The 19,944-nt window shown below is 48.8% G+C and overlaps 1 protein-coding gene across 6 annotated transcripts in view; it reads right to left on the bottom strand.

The window, feature by feature from the left end:
* Positions 1 to 2,518: 2,518 nt before the first annotated feature.
* The window catches only part of GSN (gelsolin), a 51,525-nt gene continuing 34,099 nt past the window's right edge, over positions 2,519 to 19,944 (bottom strand). For all 6 annotated transcript variants that reach the window (XM_005299452.5, XM_065572103.1, XM_065572101.1 and 3 more), the window contains 15 exons: positions 19,754 to 19,908; positions 18,107 to 18,268; positions 17,525 to 17,674; positions 16,887 to 16,976; positions 15,372 to 15,504; positions 14,231 to 14,319; positions 13,237 to 13,452; positions 12,351 to 12,484; positions 11,588 to 11,678; positions 9,854 to 10,024; positions 8,724 to 8,898; positions 7,434 to 7,558; positions 4,464 to 4,541; positions 3,657 to 3,717; positions 2,519 to 2,909 (listed from right to left, as the gene is read on the bottom strand). In XM_005299452.5, coding sequence (XP_005299509.1) covers positions 2,740 to 2,909; positions 3,657 to 3,717; positions 4,464 to 4,541; positions 7,434 to 7,558; positions 8,724 to 8,898; positions 9,854 to 10,024; positions 11,588 to 11,678; positions 12,351 to 12,484; positions 13,237 to 13,452; positions 14,231 to 14,319; positions 15,372 to 15,504; positions 16,887 to 16,976; positions 17,525 to 17,674; positions 18,107 to 18,268; positions 19,754 to 19,908 — 2,000 coding nt within the window. In that variant the 3' untranslated portion in view covers positions 2,519 to 2,739. The remainder of the gene's footprint in view (positions 2,910 to 3,656; positions 3,718 to 4,463; positions 4,542 to 7,433; positions 7,559 to 8,723; positions 8,899 to 9,853; positions 10,025 to 11,587; positions 11,679 to 12,350; positions 12,485 to 13,236; positions 13,453 to 14,230; positions 14,320 to 15,371; positions 15,505 to 16,886; positions 16,977 to 17,524; positions 17,675 to 18,106; positions 18,269 to 19,753; positions 19,909 to 19,944) is intronic.

Raw genomic sequence — 19,944 nt, 5'->3', positions numbered from 1 at the left:
TCACTTCTCGGGTGTGATTCATTTTGTGCTTACATCACTTCTATTTAGTAATGGAATGAGCCAAAAAGCACCTTTTGTTCTTGACCAACATTTTCTGGATGAATTCTGACTGCCCCACAAACTGATTATGTGCATTAAGAACCGTTCCTGCAGCACTCCATTCTCCGTTGTCTGTGACTACTCGTCTGTCTAGTTCTTATACCTACATGCTATAAGTCAGGATTTCCTGTACGACAAAATGTAGTACGCAATCCTTTCATGAGGGCTTCTTAGCTGTAATACGGGCGATGTAAGAGGTGTTTATGGTGGTAGAGTCCAGTTTTGGTACCGTGTACTTAAGCAGTATGCGCCAGCTCCTTTCACTTGTAATGCACAACATAAATGACTTGAACCACACAGCTGCTGTTACCTCTTTGGGAATACAGATGTGAGCCTTTAATTCTTTCTACTACCATTTGACTGCCACCCATAGGGAAACTGTTGACAAGAGCTGGACAACTCAGCCCTCCTCTTGAACAAAACAAAAAAATGCACATTCCTCTCTGATCTATCCACTCACTTTCTCAAGGCCTTGGACTGCTTGACTGACTAAGATATTGGAACATACAAAGTCTAATTTGAATGCTCAGTGCACTGGAGTGCCTGGCATTTGTTCTGTAGCTGTAAGAATTAGCAGTTGAGCTCTATTTGCCCATGCTAGTTAGTAGGGGATGCTATTAGCTCTGGAGTCCAGGGAGATAAATCACTGTGGGCGGCTGGGAAAAGGTTTTTAGGGATTTGTGAAAAGACCCAGAGAGCGGCTGCACAATTACACAGATAGTAACTTGGTGCCTAATTCTAACCAGCACCTTCTTGTAAACCAGCACTGCTCAATGTTCTGTACTAAGGCTGTGTATGAACCTTTGCTTGCACCTTTCCCCTTAGCTCACTCTATTGTTTCATACAAATGAAAAGCCAGGGCAAAGATGCTTTTTCTCTCCATATAAACCACTTCTTGTACGAGTTGATACCTGGAGGTGATACCCTCTTAATTTGCTGCTAACGAACAATTTGCTTAACTTGTAAAGAAACACACAACTTTTCTATGTTTTACAGTGAGCTGAAGCCCAGATCAGTCTTTTAATAGGGAGGAAACACAGACCAAAAAAGCTGAATATAGTTCTACTGAGTAGCAGTTACTATGCTGTTTTAAAAACTAGAGGCCAACTGTGGTGTATCTGCCTTCTAAACTAAATCCTTATAGGGACTTTATACTGTTTTCATGTAAAAATGACAATAGATTTTCTTTGAGAATTGAGAGGGAGTGTCCAGTCTGATACAATTACAGCCTGAGTGAAACTATCATTCCTAACATAAGAGCATCTGCAGACAGGCCGGCCTACCCTCCACTTAATATTCTGCTAGGACACTTTGCATTTACCGACTCAAGCACAGCTGTGTGAAGGGGAGCCATGAGAACACAGCACCTTCCTTTCTCTCTAGCTGACGGGTCTTGGCTACTTTTTTATTTGCACTTTAGATCCAGAGATGCTGTCCTAGCCTTGATTTGATCAGCAGCTGCTTTTAGCATTATCCTCTCTTTTTTCTTCCACACGAGATCTTGCTACAGATTTCCCCAATGGCGCATTCTTTATGGAACCATTACGCTGCTTTATTATTTTTTTTTAAGAGGCCTTTTCTGTAATACCAGAGTGCTGTAGGCTGAAACCTGCAGAGCGTCTCTTGTGGCAGAAACAGCAACATGCTTTTGCAGGGCAGTGACGCTAACAGCTGTTGATGATAAAAAGCCCAGCTCAGATAATTCAGTCTCACTCAGTTAGTAATAAGGCCAGAGTGGTTATTCCATTCAGCAGAGGAAAAGCATGGTGTATTTTATAGCAATGAAACCAGCTCTCCTGGGAGTACCAACGAGTAGCAACATATTGCATCCATAGGTGTAGTTTCATGATATTGCTCTGTCTGCACAGTGGAAGCCTCAGCCCCTGGGATTCAGCATTTCATTCAATCCATGAAGCTGCTTTAGCATTTAGTGCTCGGGTTCCACACCTGCTAATAGCAACAGGTTAATAAAATGAACCATTTCCTGCAAGGATCTAGCGTTAGTTCATTAAAACATCTAAAGCAAATGGACCAAACTTCAGTTGCTTCTATGATCTACTGTAAACAAAAGAGGCAGCTTCTAGGTTATTGCTGCATTCCGTAATATATTGCTACCAATTCAGTCCTTTTCCACACACTTAGAAGCACTGGAATAAAAAAAAACTTTAAAAAAAGCCGTAATTTGCTTCCCAATCATTGGCTAGTTTAGTGCAATAATAAAACATTAGTAACAGATCTGCACCAACAGGGGAACCTCAGAGGTGGCAGCTAATGTGTTTGTGACAGTGGCACAAGGAAGATAGTTTGGGGTTTTTTAAGTCTCTATTTCAAGATAGTCCAAAGTTTAGACCAACGCTGCTATACAATTTCTGTTTAACCCAGTTTTCTTCCAAGTAGTGAAACAAAACAACCAGGCACATTTTTAGTGTTCGCACGTTCCATGTAAGCTTTATTGTATTAAATACCATGTTCAAAGCAGTGGGTAGCGTGATAGGACTCATCATGAATTTCTTTAATTATTGCACAGCTAGTTGGCTATTAAAAACAGTGGCCACATTAATGTGTCTCCTGCAGGAGGACGTAGCTCTGTAGGCACTGAAGGCACCAAACTTGCTCTATTTAAAAAAGGATCCTCTTTACTTAGGCAGCCAGCTCTGCCATTGCCCTCTCGAGAGGATCAACTGTCCAGTAATCGTCATCCCAGCCTAGGAACCAGCCAGAGAAGGTGGGAGGTTCGAATCCTTGCTTGATGATCGCGATAGTCGTTCTCTTATCTCGGTTGGCAGGATCAGTCTCAATGTACCTTTTAGCTGCAAATACACAAGTAAGAAAAGCCCATAAAATCACAACATCTCCATATGCAGCAATCAGAGAAAGAGGCTCTGGAAAAGCTAAATGCAAAACAGAGGCATAATGTCAGGCTGGCTCTAGTTTCTAAAATGCTTTTTTAAAGAGGTGATGCCGCTAGTGGGGTTTTATTTAGGGCTACTGGCAGCCTGTCCCAGGAGCTGCTTTCAAGGCAGCTGGCAGGGTTCAATCAGGGATATAAACTGCTCTTTTCACGTGTGATTTACATGACTGCCCCCCTAATGAATATTACTATTTAAACAGCAAAGCACCATCCTAGCCTGTCAGACACAAAGTGATCACTTCACTCCCATTAGGAATTCAACCTTCCATTAAGAACAGTTGTTTACCCACTGTATTGCTCAGCTGTGCATTTAGGTGTACGGCTTAAAGGGAAGGCAGCTGACAGAGAAAATTATGGGTTGTCGTAAGTAAAATCATTCATTTATCCTAAGGGTTATTTTTTCACTGCTGGAAGCTGAGTACAGTATGTCTGATAACCAGTAGCTCCTTGAGGCAGAGCTACAGGGATCCTTCCAGACTCCTAAGTCTTCCCAAGTGACTCCTTGTAAATGTACTAGTCTGTCAATTTTATGCTGTCATGAAGACACCTGTTTTTCAAAACGTTCAACCCTCTACTCCAAGTGATCAAACTGGAGGTGAAGATCAACAGAGAAGAGTTCTTGAGGAGAGGGGCATGTGATAGTTACCTGATGTCATGGCCTCAGTCTTTTCCTCTTCATTAGCCTCATTTCCAATCCAGACAAAGACCTACAGATTAAAAATCAAACAAACAGCGTCAGCCTCTATCTGAAGTGAAATTGAAGTCTGAAAAATGTCTCAGGGAGCATGATACAGAACAGAATAAATCCATGCTACTTGGACTGAATTACTCATCCCAGTAAACAAAGTGAATACTACTGCTGGCGAAGTTTAAGACAGAACTTTTGGCCAGTAATAAGTCTCCAGCGTGGGAACAATTAGACCCTAATCTGATACAGGGGAGAATCAGCTGGTGTTTGAACTGCATCTTTACATTGAACAGCTATAGCATGCCCCTGTCCAGACTGCCTTTTGGTTGACCGGAGCAAGGCAACCGAGGAGCCGGCTTTTTTCCTTAAGAAACCGGTAGACGATATAATTATTTGTTCAATGCTGACAACATGCTCAGTCAGATACAGACAAGGCAAGAGAGCAACCTCTCACGAGCTTATAGTCTGAGAGAGCCAACAGACTGTGCTGGGATCCACCATACCCTATCGCCTTTGGTCCATCATCTGACCAAAGGAAGTGGCAGGATCCCAACGCCACCCTCAATCCTTGGGTTAAAATGAATGTAATTTAATATCTGATCCATCCTCTGTTGGGTGACTTGGTACCAAGGTCGTAGGGGGGTGCATTCCATGATCTTTCCCATTTCTAAGTATTGTGACTGTCGGTCTCTCAGCCTAAAGCCATATGGCCCATATGCAATATCCTCTCTTTGCTTCCCTCCTAATAAATATATTCGGAGGTACCTGGTCCCATGTGTCAAGGATCATAACATCATCTGTAGCAAGGTCATCTTGGGTTAGCTCTCCAGGAACCTCTTCAATCTGAAAGAATGAGGTTAGAGGGGGATCAGATCCTTCAAGGGGAGCCACACAAATTTATATCATTTTGTGTCACATGGGGAAACCAGTTCATGGAGGTGCTATTACCACTGGGGAATGAGGTGCGTGACGGTACAGTCTGTCCCCTTACGGGCAGTGGAGCCTAAGCGTCAGCCCACCCCAGTCACGCGGCCTGGCCCTTTAAGATTTTGGGACCTCTGAGATGTAAAAACGTACATTCGATCTGTGTTAAAGTATGGCTGTGAAACATGGACATTCAAACAGCCAAATAATAAAGAAACTACAATCCTTCAAATTAAGGTGTTATGGAAGAATTCTGAAAATATCATGGATAGCCCACATAACCAATTAAAATGGATTGGGATTTGTAGGGCACATTTTAAGAGGTTTGGGGGCGAGATGTATGCTTGCAGACACTGCAAGGGAAAGTTGATGGCAGAAGAACACAAGGCAGAAGATGATCTTGGCTGGACAATGTGGTATCCTGGGTGGATCAAAAGGTGTATTCATCCACAAAGAGATTAGTGGAGGATCGTATAGAATGGGCTACCATGGTTACAAACCTCCAATAATGGACATATCACATAAGAAGAGGTGTGCCAGGACCTAGGACATATTGGAGGACAGGAAGAGATCCTGGGAATAAATAGAATTTGGCAAGAAAACCCATTACTGTCTCTTTAAGGGTCTGGGACCAGGGGCCCTGCAGAGTGGGCGGGGCAATGCTCCCCTCTCTCCCAGCCAATTGGGATGAGCTTTGGGAAGGGGATCAGTATATATGCTGCCTCCTCGCACATAGCAGGGGAGACCTGGCGAGAGAAGCCTGGCCCACCTGCCTGCTGAATCCTGCAAACTTGAGGTCTAATTGGGGGCAAGGTGTCAGCTGAAGGAGAAGCTGGCTAAGGCCCTACAGCTGGCCTAAATCACCACTCCAGCTCCAAGGAGAGCTTGGGGGGAGGGTGGGCTCCTGTTTTAAGGAAACAGAAAGGGAGAGAAAAAGGCTGCCTGCCTGCCTGAAATACAGCCCAGCTGCTGCCAACGAAGCTGGGAAGGGCCTTAGGAAGCTCCTTGGTAGCTGGTTGGGAAGAAGTTGCATGAGGAGACAGAGCTTTGAGTGGGACTAGTGGAGTCTGCAGCCTCGTGAGGGACACTGACAAAGAGGGAAAAGGCAGGAGCAGCCCAGGGAAGTGGCAGTGGATTGGAATGAGCAGCCCTTCGCTGCACAACACAGGGTCCCTGGGCTGGAGCCTAGAAGAGACGGTAAGTTCCCTTCTCTCCCAGTGAGAGAGAATAGCCCATAGGGCTCGCTTAGCTTTTGCTGTAACACCAGGAAACTACAGGCCTGTATCCTGTCAGACAGTAGTTTAAGGAAGTTTTCATGAGTATAGTCAGGTAGAGTAAGCCCCTGACCATTGATAAATGGCCTAATAGATTTTGGGGAACTAGGAATAGTTTGCTTAATAGCAGGAGTTGAAACCTAATGGTAAATGGCAACTGCAAGCTCATGGAAGTGATACCTGCAAATCTGCTTGGGCAAGAGGTGACTAATATAATGAGTTAAATGGTATTAATATGTATTAATATGTTAACCTATAGGATAAGTAACCCCAATATTGTGAGGGTGAGGAAGTTAGATTTGGGCATGGAAGGCTAAGCCTTCGCATGAATATTCATGATGATGTTCAGACCCTATAACAGGGCAAATTACCATGTAGAAAGGAACTTTTCCCACCATTGTTGGCATTCCACCATTTGTCCCTTCTACTCTTGTTCTCTACCACCAGTCTTGGGCATTGAGAAATCTGGACCATCAGACACATTTGGCATGTCAGCAACAGCGCTGGTCCTTTGTCTCTTACCACCAGGGCCTCCAGGAAGGGTGTCATTATGCAAATCTAAGAGTTTATGCAAAGAATGATACCAGAGACATCCCCAGTATTGTAATATTCTTATCTGTTTATGTGGCTTGGAGCTTTTCTGACTTTAGTCCTTATTTTAATACAATTCTCTAAGGCTTGGCTTTGCCCTGAGTGGGCGTGTTCTTGCCATATGCCTAAAGGGTCCCTACAAGCTATTGAACTCATTGGTTTTATTCTGTGTCACCTGATTCTGGGACAAGAACCCTATTGCCTTCGGATCAACTGGCCATCACTACACGTACTATTGACTATTCAAAAGGATCGGGCAACAAGAGGAAGCACAAGCATCAGGATTTAAAGAGGCAAAAGACAGATTAGTCCCACATGGGGGCTGAAGGCCTGGCATACAGAGTGTTCAGCTTTGATTTTTTCCTGTTACCCCAGAGGGCGCTGAACTGAGAGAAGACCCGCCCAGAGGGCCAGGCCATGGAAGCTGGAGACTGCTACAGCCCAGGATGACAGATGACGGGGATGCAGTACTAGAGAAGAAGCCTGGCAATGCTGCATCATGGCCCAAAGGGGTGCTCTGGTGGTGACAAGGTGCAAAGTTCATTCACAGTTCACCCCAGTAAACAATAGAGTTTAGGCTCTGGTGCTGCTTAGTCATTCACACCCCCCATACTCCTAATCCGAACCCCTGTCACTCAGCAAGTGCTGGAGTTAAAGCCAAATAGCCTGCCTGTTGGCCTCAGGCAAAGGAGACCTAGCTCGCTGCTGCAGGGATTCGGTGTAGTGAGAACAAGGCTGTAGCGCTGGCCGCTTTCTTTGCAGCAGGGTAGCGCTAAGACGCTCCTTCTGCAGAGACCCGTGGGGAGGAGCCCCCTGTGCGTTTCTTGGGGAGCGGCCTGGGAGGCAGAACTGTACCCTACTGCCTGGCTGAGATGGGTTTCCCCAGTCCTGGCAGCTGGAGGCTTGTTTCCTTATGAAACGCCGCCTTAGTCCATCACACACTCACAATGAAGCGTCCGCTCTTGTTTGAGCAGGCAAAGAGGCGAGGGGGGTTAACATCCATCTTCCTGTCCTTCAGCCGGGGGGAGGTGCGATATGCTGCTTTTCCACCCAGAGCTTCCCAGAAGCTATCTGCAAGAGAGAAGGGTATGCTGACACTCCTTCCATGTACACCCGACGTCACGCCACTGGGGGGCTACCCACCCTGGGACCTCGCTAATCCCCTCTGCTTGTCTGAGACCTGGCTGGACAGAGGCACATACTGCTCATGCACACAGTATGCCCAGGTGTGTTTGCTCTTCTTATGCCTATAGAAGGTGCTTTGGAGTAGCCATTCCGCGCCTGGGCAATGCACCAGACTGTGCCCAGCCTTGGGGCTGCAGTGGCAGGGGGACAGGAAAGGACGCCACCTGTGCTCCCTATAACGTGCTTTATCCAAAACACTGGGACATCAAAGGGACATCCCTTGCCCACCCGCAGACTGCAAGGGACTACGCAGTCTGATCATGAACTCCAGTGACTTATGCAATGGTGCTGCTTCAGTGGCACATCTGCTCCTGAATACATCTGCGAGGGAAGCAGCCGCACGTGGCGATGACGCTAAAGCAGCCTACGGAGTCGCACGGGATCCTTGACGTGGGAGGGCAATGCCACAGACAGGGAAGCATCATGAACTACAGCAGAGTCAGAGCACATGATCTCCCCAGCTTCCTGCTTGCACCTTGATCCGGTAGTCAGGAGGCTAGAATCTTGGTATCTCAGGGAAGGGGTGGGGCTGACTTTGTCCCCTGATTGTTCTCTGGCTGTTTAGAATCGGCTCCAACCAGGACTCTTCCCCGAGTGGCTACCAAAGGCAGCAGGAGGGGAATCCGTCTCTAGCAGCAGTGAGATGCGTGGAGATGGGGTGAAACAAAGATGTAGGCGCCGGCCTGTTAAAGTGACCTGATAATTTACAATAGGTGCTCAATGGGTCCCCAGAGCAACCTTCCCTCTTTCGGGTGTGTGCGATTTTAAAACCGCTCCTACTCCCATTACCTCTCCCAGATAAGCCGGAGGCCTCTTAACCCGAATACCTTCTGCTGAGTGGCTGGACTCCCCCCTGTATGACATACCCATATCTCTTTCAGTGCAGAGCCTAGAAGGATGAGCTTCCCAGAGGCGGAACCGCTGGTCACCTCTTTGATTGGCCTTGATGTGGGAAGCCCCAAGTAAATACCCATTGGGCAACTGCCAAGGAGAGCAAGAAATTGCAGCTACAATGTAAGGAATCTGCGAGGCCCAGCTAGGCCTCCCTCACCTGGCTCGCTTCCCTCAGCAATTTGTACTGGGCGAGCTCCCAGAATCTTCAGCAGCTCTTGTGCCCCAGATATCTCGGTGTCGCTGGCTGCTTGGCCAACCCAAAGGTAAGCAGTGGAGGGAGTTTTCAGGACAAACGCATCGTTGGAGTTCAGTTCACTGGCAACAGCATCCAGCTAGAAAGCAACAGCACCATAGCTATCAAACGGGTCGGTACTTTTGCCACTGACAGTTATATAAGGACTATGATCAGCGCCCCCCCCGGCGCTGGTGAACAAACTTTAACCATCCACCATCCAAACACCAATGACTCAGGGATAACATTACGCTGCCAGTTGCAGTCAAGTTGGTGAAGCGGAAAGATTCTATAACAAGCATGAGAAGATTAAACAGGTGTGTGAGGGTGTGTACGTGTGTGGGCGTGTGATGACCTGCAGCCAGAATAGGTAGGGCTGGGATCTTGCCAAATCTCAGCAGGATACTTAAGTACTTAGAGGGGAGACCTCCATAGAACAAACTCCATGCTGCTGGCATTGGTGATTCTGTAGTTGGCATTTTCCCCCGGCTCAGTATTGAACCAATACCCTAGCATGGAGCTAGGAGGCTGCTGGAGACACCATGTATTTATGACTAATGAGCAGGATTTTTTTTTTTTTTTTTTTTTTTGCAAGAATAGGGGGATGAACCCAAGTCCTGGCTCAAATTCTATTTGGAAACCAGATACTTGTCACTTCCTGCCTTTAGCTGTTAAGTACCATTGTTGGTGCTGTTAAACCAACTGCTGCATCCCACCCCAAAGGCTGATGCTCTTCAACGGCGGGTGAAAGTCTCACTTTATATTCATATGCAAAGTCCTTTGAGAACTTTGGAGAAAAGCCCTTAACAACATAAAATGGTATTAATAAACTCCTGGGAACAGGGTGATTATTACTACTTACCCATGGGAAAAGGGGAAGTTCTTGATAGCTTATCTGGACTCCGAAGTTTGTTTCAATTTAGCACAAGTCCACCAGAAAGTTTAACCTGGCCTTGCCTCTGCTCTCAGAGGGAACGTGATGTGACAAGATCTTACATTCCAACTGCTATCTGTGAACCCAATGTTCGGGGTTAGCTGGCTTTCCCATCACGTACCTCCACGGCTCTGGTGGCTCCAGAGGTGCTGGACCGGACCTGAAACAGCCGTGTTGCGGCTGGTGCCGTCTGGCCTCCATCCCTGGAGGTTCCACCCTTGTAGACAATCAAAGGTTTCTTGCCAAACATGCTCATCAGATGAGCTGGCTCTTTTCCCTGCACCACTCGTTTCTGGGGGGAAGGAAACTCAGAGTCACATATGAGATGATAAAAAGCAACAGAGGGTCCTGTGGCACCTTTAAGACTAACAGAAGTATTGGGAGCATAAGCTTTCGTGGGTAAGAACCTCACTTCTTCAGATGAGATGATGCAGAGCAACCAGGGATTCCCAAATAGGCTGCTCCTTTTCTCCCTCAGAGCATGCCCCCGCTGGGAGCAGGGAACCAAACCACTGCTTCTCACACAGAAACTGGTCTGGGGGTAAATTAGGCCCTCAAAATTGCATAGCAGGGACCCCACACGCGGCAGCCTGAACCAACTAGCAGCAATAAACGCTAGTGTAAAGAGTGTTCGGTCGGTGCCTTCTGGCTACGCAGCTGAACAGCCACCTCATCTTTACTATTCTTTGTCAAGTCCGTTGCGTGGGGCCAGGGCCACCTGATGTAGATGCAGCTATAAAAGTCCCTTGTCACACTGCAGAAACCACCTGAAAAGGTGGCTTCTGACACCGCAACTGGAGAAGACACTAACAGGAACTCAGCTGATCATAACAGGAAGCAAAGCTGGCAAGGGCTGAGTCAATAACTTTTACTAGTCCATGGGTTGGGCTCCTGGTTTCGCTTGGCATAAAGCCTCTTCCAAGCAGCTCTGGCAGGGCAGGGTGTGCAAAGGCTGCTGCGGCAGAGAACTGCACGGGGAAATGAATGTGCAAACAGGCCTGTTGCCATCCAGTGTCATAAGGGGAAACCGACCCTCACCACAGATGTGACATTTGCTTGAGGAGGATCCTGAAACCATCATGGGATTTCAGTCCCCACCTCTCCTTTAGAGTCACGAGAAATCTACGAACCACACGCTCAGGGATCTGATGAGTTACACACTTTTTTCCCCTTTAAAGACAAACAAACTGCGTGTTTAAGTTTCCTGCTGCAAAACAGTCACTTCCCTGAGCCCCTCAGGCCTTTCACTCTTGGGGGGCAGTAGAGAATCTTACGCTGCCTGCACTGCCTTTTATAACCCTCGAACAGCACCTACATACTACAGAAAGGCCAAATTTATAGCTATATGAGAGAGATGCTGCCTTGAGCCTTTGTGCCATCTCCTAAAGATATGGCCCTTCTGGACAGGTCAACCCCACTGTGGATCCAACTTAGAAACCCTGGGGAATGTATTCGGCTCTTGGGAACTCTTTGCCTCTTTCTCCCACCTGCATTTACCCTCTGGTGCCAGAGGCTCTCCTCTCACTCACATTTCTTTTCCCTTGCGCTTTGATTTTTAAATACAGCCAAGAACCAAAACAGATGTCTACGCTGACTCTGCAAGTTTGCACTTCAGATCAGTACAGCGGCCTACAGAAAGAGAGGCCAAATATATCCAAGGTTTTTCCTCTCCTCCCTGCCAGCAAGCAGTGTCAGCTCCCGACACTTTGCACCAACTGTCATGATGCGAAGTTTATTCACCCCTGAGCATTATTAACAGTGAGGCGCAGAAGGACGGTGTCTCTCACCAGAGTGGGGTGCAGGTAACTGGCTTGCTATGGCAAAGGCACACATGTCATTAGTTGGTTTTATCTACCTGCACGGGGCTGCCTCCCAGCTCTTCGTCCAGCTGGACACTGAGGAATGCGGAGGTTGTAATCTCATCCTGGGAGGAATCTGCACCCTGCCTGAAAAACACACAACAAAATCTAACAGCCTTGTCCTCGGGTCACAGTGAAATTTCCTAAGCCCTAGAGAGGTCAGGAAAAGGCCAGGGACTCCTGGTTGTTAACCAACTTGCACAGCATTTCACTGTAGGTATGGAGGGGAATCCGCTAACATACAGAGAGTGGAATGTTTAAACAGGAAGATCGATACCTTTTCAGGGTGAGCAGGGTTTTCTAAGTATCCATATTCTGCCATTGTGCCCAACCCTGTGGTAGCTGATTTAACAACACAGCTGCGGTGGCTGTTAGCAGGAGCGACGCACTCAACCTCCACACTCTGAACACTCCCTTAAGATTTCAGCTCCGCAGCTCATGATGTACGTAAGCCACCTGAGAGAGCTCTCCTCCCCCGGCTGTGGCTTCTGCTTTCTCGGCTCCACTGGGGACTGCCCGGAGGGCCCAATCACTGTGTGCCTGATTCCTTTTTGCACTGACCCCTTCTTGCCCCCTCATCCCCCCTACTAACATTTGGCCTGCAGGGGGAGCCTCTCCAGGGAGAAATCTAATTCCGGTTGGATCCTGGGGTAAGCGGCAGCCCGTAACGATATGATCTCACAGCAGTGGACTCCAGTCCCATGCAATTACAGTGCAGGGCATTTGCTTTTTGGCTCCTCTCCAGAAAATCCCTCTTACCAAGTGTAGATAATCTGTCCCGTTTTTCCACTGTGCTTGTAGTCATACAAGATAATGTAGCTGTCCCCTCCGTAGAACTGGCCATACAGCGAAGGATTCACGGGCACTTTAGCAGAGCCTTCTATTCTCCAGATCTACAAAACCAGCAGCAAAAAGGGGGAGGGGAAATACCCCAAACCACAAAATGGGAGAACAGAACAAACTGTGCTACATTAACAAGGGACTTTTTTGTTTTGTTTACTTCACATATTCAACCTCCTACAAGCCATGGCCCTGCAGTGCCACCTGCTGGGGAAAGGTGGTAAAACAACGAGCCCCTCCCACAGCCGGTGACATACAGCCTTGTGCAAAACCTTTCCAGAGAGGCCCGGAATCAAGGCAAAACTTGCCTGGTTGGGTTACAAACCCCAAACCTGGGCCAGGTGCACCAAAAGGCTCAGAGCCCTGGGGGTAAATGTGAGTCAGGGGCCGGGTGCCTGTGGGCTGGGTGACAAGTCTTCTTGCTGGCTTGGTGGTACCCAAGAGTTTCTCCAGCCTAGGGCAACCTTGGGCTGAGCTTTCAGCCGGCTGGCCCCCCACATTTCCAAAGGAGCAAGCATTGGCCAGGACCTCTTTTCAGCTCAGAACTGGGATTGGGCAGTAGAGAGAAGAGGAGGCCTCAGCGTTTAGCCCTTCTGAGCACAACCTCAGCATGGCTTCTTTGCACAAACCCAGGCGTCCAAATGGAGAGGGGAGACGCTCCCTTGGGCAGTCCCCCTGCCCCAATGCACTCCCAGACCGTCACCCTCCCCTGCCAGGAGGCAGATAATGGAAGAATCAAGAGGGGACACAAACTGGTCCCTGGGGGTGCTGGTGCCACCATTCTCTCTCCGCGTCACCCCCCTACCTGTTTCTTGCCAGAGCCATCGTCCTCCATGCCGTGCTGGGCAGCCATGGCTGTGGAGTTGTGCAGCGTGGCGGCGTCGAAGGGCACCTTCTCGACCTGGGCGATGTTGCTGGAGATGTAGGCTGTGCCTAGCCCCTCCGTCTGGTCTCTGTCCCGCCAGTTCTTGAAGAACTGCTTGAACAAGGGGGTCTCGCCGCTCTCGGGCAGGACTTGGACCTGAAATGAGGGAGCCGGCCCATCAGGGGGAGTCGTGTCCTGAGCCTGGCTGGGCTGCAGTTCTAGCCCATCCCAGCTGTGACACAGTCACTGGCTTCAGGATGACACAGGGCCATATAAATCCCTAGGGCGACTCCACAGCAGATGCCCCTGGAGGGATTCAGCCACAAAGAGCAATCCCGGGGCAGCTCTGAACTGATGTCGCAAACCCGCAGCCTCTGAGGTGCCCGCAGGTCTCACTGGCCCCATAAGGGGAGACTGGGCAATCATTCCCTCCCACTATCCCCAGGAGAGAGGTGATGTTCTACACACCCACTGCTTGGCTCTCACAGCGTTTCCACCAGCAAAGTGACCACTGGCTGCGAAGCATTAGTTTGCACCCGGCCCATGTCTGTTCAAGCCTATTTTAAGCACAGATATACCTGGAAAGTCTGTGCTACCGCAATAAAACCATGGACCTCAAGAGCATGTTCCACTGGTTACCACCGCACAGTGGGGCTGGGAGAAGACGAATCTCTCTTAAGAAAATGCTGGAGAAGCCATGGGGCAAGTCATCCCCTAGGGACAGGTTAGTCAGCACCTCTTCATGCCCAATGGGAGTCGTTCTGAGTCCTTCCTGGGCAGTTTCTCTCTGTTTCTCCTGCTAGCTCTCAGACAGACTGAATCACCACCCCAGGTGTCTGGCTGAGGAGAGTTTGAGGTGCACCCTCAATGGTGTCTGAGCATCAGCCCGGGGGCAGGGCGTGCAGCCACCCAAGCCCCCGCCAGCGCTGCTTACCTGGGTGTGTTTGGGGTACTGCATCTTGGAGATGAACTCGGAGGCAGTTTTCAGGGCTGCCTTCTTCTCTTCGGAGTTGGCCTTCTTGCCTTTAATAAGAACAAAAAGGGCAGTGTTGATGATTGTTAAATAATACACTCTGATGTAAAAACAAAACACTCCCCCTGATTTCCTTCGTGCCCAGAGGGGAAAGCGAATCACCCAGTCCACAAGTTAAACCCCTTCCACTGTTGCACTGCAGTAGGGCTCCACCTGCAGGTGACGTCACAGAGAAGAAAACAACCATCTGTGATGTAGTGAATGATTAGGATCACCTGGAATAGCTCATTAAATCAATTCTCTGCCATTTCTGGGGGCCTCGGGCACTGGAGCTCCTCGGTCCCTCCTGTCCTCTGGCTGTGGCACAGGCTAGTTTAGTCTCCTGACGGCTGTAATACTTTGGTCTGATTCTGGTGGCTGGTCTGCGTGTGGAGGTGGGTGGATGGTGTTGGTGGCCTGTGATGTACAGGTCAGACTAGAGGGCTCGTTCCTTCTGGCCTTGAACTCTATGACTCTATAATTGTATGTGCCAAGTCCTGTGCATATGGCCCAGTGACACAGTCTAAACCCACCCCCCGCACCATCCCAGTCATCCATGATCCATAACCCAGTGGCCTGTGGTCAAACATTTGTAATGCTCTGACGGGCCAGAGATCCTGCACTGGCTACACCCTGCCTTGCAGGTACCAAGAGAGGGATAGTCACCAAGACCCTCTCCCCTGGTGCTCAGGCATCAGGATCGTGCAGAGGGAGAGAGGAGATTGGCATAGCTAATGGGGGAAGCATTTCCACATGAGTGTCCCCACTGCCACATGCAGACCCGCATCCCTGCCAGGGTGCCCTACACAAAGATCCCTGCACGGGTATCCATGAACTTAAATGATCTTCCCTTCCACTCAGAACTTCTTAACTTTTTCTGCTAAATCTCCCGAGATGCCCTTCTGAGCCCGTGTTCTGTTCCTTAATTCCCTGCAGAAGCTGCAATTGACCGGCACCATGCACTCCCTCCCCACCCCCTACTTGCAGGAAGCTGGGACCAAGAATCGAATATAGATCCCACGCACAGCTGCCTTTATCTAATTCTCCTCCCTCCCCAGGGTACCTTTCCAAATGAAGATTTTCCCATCAGAGCCATGGTCCAGAATGAAGCAGTCGTTGGAGTCCAGTGCAGCCTGGGAGAACGGATTCTCGTCTGCCACCAGAGAGACAGCCATGTTCCCTGCACCATTGGAGACCTGGGATAATGCAACACAAGGATCAGTTCAGAGACACTTTGTGGAAGAACCTGGAGTCCTTCTCCTTTCAACGTTCCACAGCTACATGTAGCAGTTGGAGGCAGACATCATGACTTGGGTGCATTGGTTTCCTTCACGCCTCCTGTCCTTCAAACGTGATGTTCTTGGCACAGCAGTGATGTGATACAAAGGGGTGGTCTGCCCCAAGGATTTCAGGGATTTCTCCCACCACTGCAGCTTCCTAGGAGACTAGAGAAATGGTAGCACATCTCTCCAATGTCCTCAGTGCAAATGCAGCCCAAAGGGCCTTGTCAGCAGAACTGCCCTGTGCCCCAAGGACTGGAAAGGGCTATTTCGGCATCCTGATGACTATACTGAGGAAAAGCCACTGGTGGGTTTGCTGGTCCACATCAAATGCGTTTGGTGGACTCAGACTCTAGAGTTACTAATGGACAAGTGTTGACATCACAAAACCACGTCCATACTTGTTTACTAAATCACCCGTCAGTGGATTGAATGGCCACGGACACTAAACTCCCTTCTCGCCCCTTGAAGTGGTCTCTCCAGGGCAGGGCTGAGGGACACTGGCAGGTCCCTGTGGGCCAGTCTGCCCTACCATTGCACACACTGGGGCTAGCCAGGGATAGCTCAGTGGTTTGAGCACTGGCCTGCTAAACCCAGGGTTGAGAGTTCAATCCTTGAGGGGGCCACTTAGGGATCTAGGGCAAAATCAGTACTTGATCCTGCTAGTGAAGGCAGGGGGCTGGACTTGATGAGTTTTCAGGGTCCCTTCTAGTTCTATGAGATAGGTAGATCTCCATATATATTAGCTGTCAAGCCAGCCTGCACGACAGAGGCAGAGGAGTTAACAGAGTTGGGTCCCAAGCTCCTTGATTCTAGTTCATTCCTGGCAGCTCCCTGACAGGACACTTCCCCCACTAAATACAGCTGCTAGACAGATTCATTTCACATTACTTCCTTCTCTCATGGACAGCGACTGCAAGATCTCCCAGCAGGCTGGCATGTGTGACATTTCACCTCCGTTCCTGACAATTCCAGCTGTCACATGGGAGTCAGTAAGGCCTGGGCAAGGCAATAAAGCAATAGTGGCTACTTAGATGGTCTTGCATAAACTTTCTTTGTTAACACTTCATAAATAGCTAGCGACACGAGTGAGAATCAGAGCGCCTCTGCTCCGCTCCAGCTCTGTCTAGTTAGAACAAGTTAGACAAACACCTTTCAGCGATGGTCTAGGTTTACTTGATCCTGTCTTAGCACAGGGAGCTGGACTCTCAAGGTCCCTTCCAGCCCTACATTTCAATGATTCTATGATTCCACCCTTTGCAGGGCTCCTCTGTCAGGAGCCATCTGCTTCTTGTTACCTTATACAGCTTAGCCAGCTTTCTATTGGATGCATCAGCTTTGAGGTCATCAGCGACTCCTTCTGGCAGATCGGGCTTAGGTCCCAGAACCTGAGAGACAGGAAAACAATCTGCTAGCTATGTGCGTTGATCCAAGAGAATTTCTGCTCCCCAGATGCTCTGACCACAAAAACACACAAGAGAAAATGTAGGTCAACTACATCAAAACAGATCTGTTCCGATCTCCAAACCGGGCTCAACACTCACTGTTTTCTGTCCCTTGCACAAGAGAACAGCCAGCAGAAACATGAATAGCCCCGTCCCTCTGAGGATCTCAAAGCACTTCACTCACATTCATTAATTCTTACACTATGATGTGGGAAAAAGATGGGGAAACTGAGGCTATACAATTTGTTCAAAGCCACACAGCATGTCAGTGGCAAGGTCAGAGTTAGACCTAGATATTGTGACTCACAAGCCTGTGCTGTAGCCATTCGACAGCACTTCTCCTGCTGCTATTGTATATCAACACACACATTCTGTACTGCACATGTGCGTGCAGGCCGTCCTTTCATCCAGACGCCACACTCATCACCCCAGCAGCTGATTGCACAGAAAGGACTTTGCTGTGACGTTCAATGAAATACAAAGAAAGTGACCTGCAGCATTTGCTCCCGCTCTGACCCTTCCTCCATGACGTAGACTTTGCCACGGCCACTCCGCTCATTATCCCGGATCCCCTTAGCCACCTGGGTGGCCTTCAGCCGCTCAAACCGATTGCTCTTGGAGCCGCACCACTGGTGGATGTCCTGCAGGGCACAGACGAAGAGTATGGCATTTCAGAGAGCCCCATCCCAGGAACACGAGGCTTCTTTAGGCAGCATAATGCAAAGAACACACCAATGGCTGGGTTAACAGGCCTGAGCTAAGCAGCAGCAGTGCATTAGGGCCTTTTCATGCCGGTAGGAAGGGGCAGCCTGCAGCAGCAGTTGGTGAGGGGTTGGGAAGCCTGGATCTAGGGGGCTGGAGTCCCACAGCTCATCAGCCCAGGAAAATACAGCTCACTTTCCTCTGTGGCAATATGAGAGTTACTAGATCGGCTGTGCAGTTTGTGAAATCACTGGTGACCTGGGGGAGCCTCGCACAGCTTAACACAGACTAGGAAGAAAAACAAATGGCCCACCAAGACATCTCCCATTCCCCAAAGATTCGCCGAACATGTGTTTAACTAGCAGACTTACACTGCCCAGATCAAGGATGAAACAATCTCCATTGTTGAAACTGTCCCAGCTCACAGGGACCTCAGTAGCTCGAACCACTCGTCTGCCTTTGATCTGAAGGACTCTTTGGACAGCCACCTCATTGGGAACCACATGCTTGAAGCCAGAAGCAACTCCACCAGTCTAGAAGAACAAAGAAGAAGGTAACTCCTACTCACATGCTTGCTCTGAAGGAACTGAGAGTCTGAAGTTGTTGTGTCTGTGTCAGAGGCTCTCACCTCCCAAGGGCAAGGAGTCACCCGCAGCTGGCTCAGAGGGCAAGCTAGTTCCCAGTCTCTGTCTGTACAGATCACTACATCAATCCCCGGAGCAACTTCTCCAGCATACCCAGGGAAACAGATGCAAGGGATCCTGGGACACACCCAAGCTGCATAGAGCAAGCCTCTGAATATGAATATAAACGGGGTGAGCGGGAAGTGGAGGAAGCCTGGTCTATGTTGGCCTTTTTATTGCACTGGGTGTATTAGAGTAACATGCCCCTTCGCTTACTCCCTGCTACCCAGACTCCATCTTTCACTCTCACGGCTGCTAAGAGAAAGAGTGAACAGAAAACAAAGTGAATTCAAAAGAGGAAGTGACAAAGACCATATCAGCGCCGAGCTGGGAAAAGTACTCGCACTTCCTGACCATCCAGCCTATTGCTCTAACCACTACAACAGCTGCCTCCCTTTGAGCAGTCTGTCTCTGGACAACTGCCTCTCACACATTCTTTCACTCTTCATACAACACGCAGTAAGAGAAAACTCACTTTTTTGCTACCTGTCCTTTTCACTGCATTTGTCCAAGGTGAGATTTAAAACACTTTAAAAAATGATACATCCACCGATTAAAGGTCTGTATCTGGCAGAAGCGTCTATTCTATTCTTGGACAATTTAGGCAGTAGGTTTCAGCCATTCCCCAAAAAGCGAAACCAAATTAAAATGAGAAAGGAATGGAAAATACTAGGGTTACGAATAAGCAAATAAAAAAATTGTAGGAAAATCCTGGACAAGGAAAAAAATAGCCAACTGTGGAAGAGCCTGGCGTAATGTTGCTTTGCTTGTGCCAGTGGATAGCTAATGTGGATGACTATGTCTGGACAATCTAATTCCACCCCCTCCTATCCCACCATTTTGCACCACTATGGAAGAATGATTCCCCAATGCTTTCCCCCACCTTCCCGTAACACTACCCATGATCGATGCCAAGAGAACTAGCAGAGGAAATGTGGTGGGCATAGAAATAGAGACACTGGAAAGGCCACAGCTAGTTGAGTCGATGGGGAAGGGCACAATCAATGCACAAGGGCAGGCATCTGCCATTAACTCAGATTTCTATTTCCCAAATCAGCTGCAGACACCTTGGGGCAGCTCCCTTCTTCCAAGAAAACAAAACTCCAATCCCTCCAATTGCCTGGGGCTTTCATTTCTGTCTCATTGAATCCAGCCCGGGCTCTCTTACTACGAGCTGCTGTTCTGTGCCCTGTCATTGAAAACAGCTGGTGAGGAATTTATTCCCTGTGATCGACAAGAGGGCAATCCTTACTTCTCCTCGGTGACGTGGACAGGCTGGGAAACCTTTCTACTCAGATTCAGACCTGCTAGGCTGGATGTCCAGCAAATACATACTTTGTACTTCAGGCCAGATTTGAAGTATCCCAGGAAAGTTGAAGACTCGTGCCCTTGCACCTCCCGATGCTGGATAGCCTTCCCGTGAAGATAATCGTCCATCTGGACAGTGAATATGGCAGCTGCACCGCTTTCATCCTGACTACAGAAATCCCCTAGAAATCAAAGGAAGACACCGCAGAGTGAATGCA

This window comes from Chrysemys picta, chromosome 18, assembly GCF_011386835.1.
Source record: "Chrysemys picta bellii isolate R12L10 chromosome 18, ASM1138683v2, whole genome shotgun sequence".
NCBI classification, from domain to species: Eukaryota; Metazoa; Chordata; order Testudines; family Emydidae; genus Chrysemys; species Chrysemys picta.
The sequence above is the reverse complement of the archived record's forward strand: the minus strand, read 5'-3'. Positions and strand labels throughout refer to the sequence as shown.